Consider the following 5,000-nt stretch of genomic DNA (forward strand, 5'->3'; position numbering starts at 1 on the left):
GAATTAGTTAAAGTGTTTAGATATAACTTGAGAAATGCCTATGAGTAACAATTTTGCCACTCAAGTTTTACAATATGAAACATTTTTTCCTAGCTTACAAAGAAAAGACTATCACCTTGTGTGGGGTGATAAGGAGAGAGAGAGAGAGAGAGAGAGAGAGAGAGAGAGAGAGAGAGAGAGAGAGAGAGAGAGAGAGAGAGAGATATATACAATGGTTCAAGATAAGAAGAAACTGATTACTCAAGTCATGCGAGCTGCAATGAGTTAATCATTACTCGACGGTAAAATGCTTTTATATCGTAATCCCATTTTAATTGTTATATCGTAATTCTAATTTCTTTTTTATATCTTAATCCCAATTTTATTTTTATATCTTAATCCCATTTTCATTTTTATATCTTAATCCCATTTTCATTTTTATATTGCAATCTCAATTTCATTTTCATATCGTAATCCCAAATTCATTTTTATGTCGTAATCCCATTTTCATTTGCATATCTTAATCCCATTTTAATTTTTGTACCTTAATCCCATTTTAAATTTTGTACCTTAATCCCATTTTCATTTTTATATCTTAATCCCATTTTCAATTTTATATCATAATCGAATTTTCATTTTTGTATCGTAATCCCATTTTCATTTTTGTATTGTAATCCCATTTTCATTTTTATAGCGTGATCCCAGTTTCATTTTTATATCGTAATCCCATGTTCATTTTTTTATATCGTAATCCCATTTTCAATTTTATATCGTAATCCCATTTTCATTTTTTTTTATATCGTAATCCCATTTTCGTTTTACTCATCTCATTCCATAGAAGACAGACCTTTTCAAAGTTTTTTTTTCCCAATATTTTTATCAGTTAAACAAACTTATCTTTAGGTTATTTTTTTTTTCGTTTAAAAAACATTTTATAAACATACAAATATGAAGTTATTTGAGATGTATTAATAAAAATGACGATACAATGGAGATCTTGATGACTGGTTAAAGAGACATTAAGATTAATATGAACGAATAAGGTTGCGTAGTCCCGCCAGTTTTACATGGCAGTTCAGGCTTTAAAGGTTTAAAGGCCGCTCGTGACTGGCAGAGGTAAAAGTGACAGTGCCCTAGAGACTGACCATAAATACATGTGATCAGCGACCAAGTCCCTTCTCCACCCAAGCTACGACCAGGGAGAGCCAGGCAATAGCTATAAGCTCCCTCAAACCCCCCATCTTTAGCTCACAAGGATAATGAGCAAGTAGATACAGGAAACTATCGAGCTTCAGCGGGACTCGAACCCCAGTCCGGCGATCACCAGGCAGGGACCTTTCCAATAAGACATCACAACTAGTTATTTTACAAGGTAATTACAAGCATGCGGACCAAAGTGCTCCTTGAGTCATTTTAGGTAATACGCATCACAGCGTTAACATAATGGTTCTTTTACGCCATCATGAAGCTTAGCAGTAATTGCAGTCCACTCATATTGTGGGTCTTACTCCGGTTGATCGATTTGTTTCAGAGGTAACATTTTTTTTTATTCTTTAAATGCAATTACCAGAATTAGTATTGGTGGCTGCGTTATCGATGTTGTTGCTATTAAATTTGATGTTATTGTTGTAGATTTTTGCATTTTTATTGTTGTTTCCCGTTATTATCGTTGTAACCGATTGTTTTGTTTGTTTAACACAATTGTGCAGCAATCTTGCGTTCATGGTGCACTGTAACTAGTACTGTAATGATTATCTTACATTATTATTACAATTTTCATAATTTTTTGTTATTGTTTTTTCTTTTGTTGCTGTTGTTCTTTTTATTCTAGTGGGATACTTTTATACCTGTAGAAAAGGCAAGCCTACTACATTTTGATTTTCATTCATAACGTGCATGTGAAGGTATGATTAAGAAAAGGTCAAAATGCTCTCTGATATATTTCTAAAATAAATAACGCTATAAAAATAAAAGATCTTCAGTCCTAATAGTGGGGAGCGCCGTAGAGAGGCTTTGGTTTTCCGTAGGACGGGGCTGGAGAACCGTATGCAGGCGCGGGTGCTGGGTATTTAGGGGCCGGCTTGTAGTGCTGGGGCTCGGGGTACTGAGCCTCGCCTTCGTACCGGACGGTCGCCTGGTATCCGTTGTAGTGATCGGCGGTGTAGGAGACAATCTGAGTGCGCCCGTCGGGGAGGAGGACGCGGTATTCGCCGGTGACCACATTGCCGTCGGAGTTGGAGTTGTGGCCGTAGTCGAGGCCGTTGTAGTGGTCGACGACGGCGTAGGCGAAGTCGAAGGGCATTCCCTTCTGCAGGGAGAGAGTGGTTAGATTATTCTTGAACTGGTTGTTTTAGTTGAGTGAGATGAAGAGAGCCCGGTCAGTTGTATGGATTGGTAAATATTTTACAGATTAGAGGTAATGAAATAGCTGTAATTGATAAAAAGGGACCAGTGGTCATTTGATATTCGTAACGAGAGAGAGAGAGAGAGAGAGAGAGAGAGAGAGAGAGAGAGAGAGAGAGAGAGAGAGAGAGAGAGAGAGAGAGTAGGCAAGCTGCAACCCAAAGAAAATTATCCAAGGTGATTTTATTTCTAGTGAGAGTGATATGAGAGTGACAGGGATAAGTTGTCTTGCAAACTAAATGATAAATATACGAAAAACTTAAAGATAGGGATTTACAGAACAGAAATATTGTTCCCATCTGTGTTGTAATTTTTAAGACCATCTGTGACCGCGCGTTACAACCTAAAACTCACTAACAAACAAATAAACAAACAAAATTGAGATAACATTATTTCCCTCAGATTAATCTGGTGCTCGAGAGCTTTTTCCTTTAAAAAAAAAGGACATTGAATTTGATTTTATAAAACATTCGTTTTCAGTGGAGAGGTATTATTATTATTATTATTATTATTATTATTATTATTATTATTATTATTATTATTATTAGAAGCTATGCCATAACCCTTGTTGGAAGAGCAGGATGCTATAAGCCCAAAGGCCCCAGCAGGGAAAAATATCCCAGTGAGGAAAGGAAACGAGGAAATGAATAAACTACAAGAGAAGCAACACAATTAAAATAGAATATTTTAGCATTAACGAATACATAATGACGTAACTTATGATTTAGAGGAAGTGTTCATTTAATTATTACTAATTATGATTGACAACAATTCCGGTGAAAATGAGATTATTAGGAGGCAATTAATGACCGGGACATTTAAAGGTTTAAAGGCCGCTCATGGATGACAGAGCCAAGGGACAGTGACATTGCCCTATCAAATAGAACAATGCCCTAGAGACTGACCATATATACATATGATCAGCGCCCAAGACCCCTCTCCACCCAAGTTACGACCAGGGAGGGCAGGGCAATGGCTGCTGATGACTCAGCAGATAGACCTGTAGGCTCTCCCAAACCCCCTATCCTTAGCTCACAAAGATGGTGAAGTTGCAGCGACCAAAGAAAGTAACGAGTCTTAGCGGGACTCGAACCCCAGTCTGGCGTTCACCAGTCAGGGACGTTACCACATCCAGACTAGTATATTAGAGATGATTCCTATGAAGGATTTGGTACTTTTCAAGTTTTTCATATATTGAAGAATGAGGTTTCTTTTTCAATATATCTTGGTTTCTCATGTTTTCGAATTTCCTTTTATTCTTTATTCATAACAAATGATATCAGTCAGTGACCTTTGATGTCAGGGGGCCAGAAAACTCAAAATCAATCAATCAATCACGGTTAGGATGTATTAGTAATTCTACTAGGATACATTCATTTTACCTGATTGAGATTTAACAGTATTCCTGATCAAGATCAAGATCGGGAATCTAAAAGTATACTCATTGGTTATCTCATTGTAAATTTAATCCTTATCAAGATTTATATTACTGTTTAACCTATATTTATTATTTGATCTGAGATATGTTTGAATTTCCGAATAAGAATCCTTAGTGTTCTTAAAATATTCTTTTATTACTAACATTATTTCTAACCATGATCGCCCAATTTCATGATTAATTTTGGTTTTTGGTAAACTCCCAATTTGGGTTAATTTGGTGTATTACTAAGATTTATGTGTTCCTATTCTTAAAGAGTTAATAACATATTGTACTGTGATATGACCGACCACCATCTGTTAAGTGATGTCAAAGGATGACTTTTTGATAACAACTTTATAGGTGAACTAAGTAAGTCTTAGGAAATATTGGTCCCCGTAAAAGGTAATACTTTTGAAAGATTAGTTCCCGATGCGGCTGAGGTTTAAAAAAGATTATTCCATCATATAACTGAGCTTTGAAAAGAATTAGTCTCTTATAATATTAAGCTTTAGAAAAGATTGGTACTTGAAATGGATTAAAGTTTTGAAAATGAGTATTTACTTCTGGCTAGTACAGCGGTAACGTTCTATCCTTGATTAGCACTTATAGAAGATAATACCGCCCCAGCCAGTGAGTTTATGATCCCCCCCCCTTGTGTGTAAAACATAAGTTGGGGGCAATTATAAGCTGTGTTGTTTACTGGGGAAGTTACTGTTGTCTTTGGGCTTCATGGTGGGGTGGGGGGGGGGGGGGATTCGGATTATCAGGCTGACGTTCTAACAAGTATCTCTTCAGATGAAATTGTACATGTAACCTGAAACCTTAAATATGTCTTCATTATTTAGCCTCAAGCTTGAGGCGATACTTACGTCATGTTTTGGTTCGTACGATGGCTTAGGAGCATGATAAGATGGCTTGGGAGCATGGTATGAGGGCTCAGGGGCATGGTAGGATGGTTCAGGAGCATGGTATGAGGGTTCGGGAGCATGGTAGGTTGGTTCAGGCCCGTGATAGGATGGCCTAGGAGGAGCGTGATAGGATGGTTCGGGAGGGCCATAGGGCAGGGGATGGTGAGGGGCTGGGTACCCGTATCCTGGAGGTGGTGGTCTGTCAGGGCGGGCTGAAGCCACAGCCGCCAAGCAACACAACAAAGTCACCTGAAGAGAACAACAACAATAATAATAATTCAACAACAACA

At 37.6% G+C, this 5,000-nt stretch overlaps 1 protein-coding gene across 1 annotated transcript in view; it reads right to left on the reverse strand.

Annotated features, from left to right (window-relative positions):
- Positions 1-1,963: 1,963 nt before the first annotated feature.
- Positions 1,964-5,000, reverse strand: part of LOC137657657 (cuticle protein 7-like) — a 5,931-nt gene continuing 2,894 nt past the window's right edge. The window contains exons 2-3 of the mRNA XM_068392056.1: positions 4,672-4,959; positions 1,964-2,287 (exon numbers count right to left, since the gene is read on the reverse strand). Of these exons, the coding sequence (XP_068248157.1) occupies positions 1,964-2,287; positions 4,672-4,959 (612 nt within the window). The remainder of the gene's footprint in view (positions 2,288-4,671; positions 4,960-5,000) is intronic.

Source organism: Palaemon carinicauda, chromosome 18 (assembly GCF_036898095.1).
Source record: "Palaemon carinicauda isolate YSFRI2023 chromosome 18, ASM3689809v2, whole genome shotgun sequence".
NCBI lineage: Eukaryota > Metazoa > Arthropoda > Malacostraca > Decapoda > Palaemonidae > Palaemon > Palaemon carinicauda.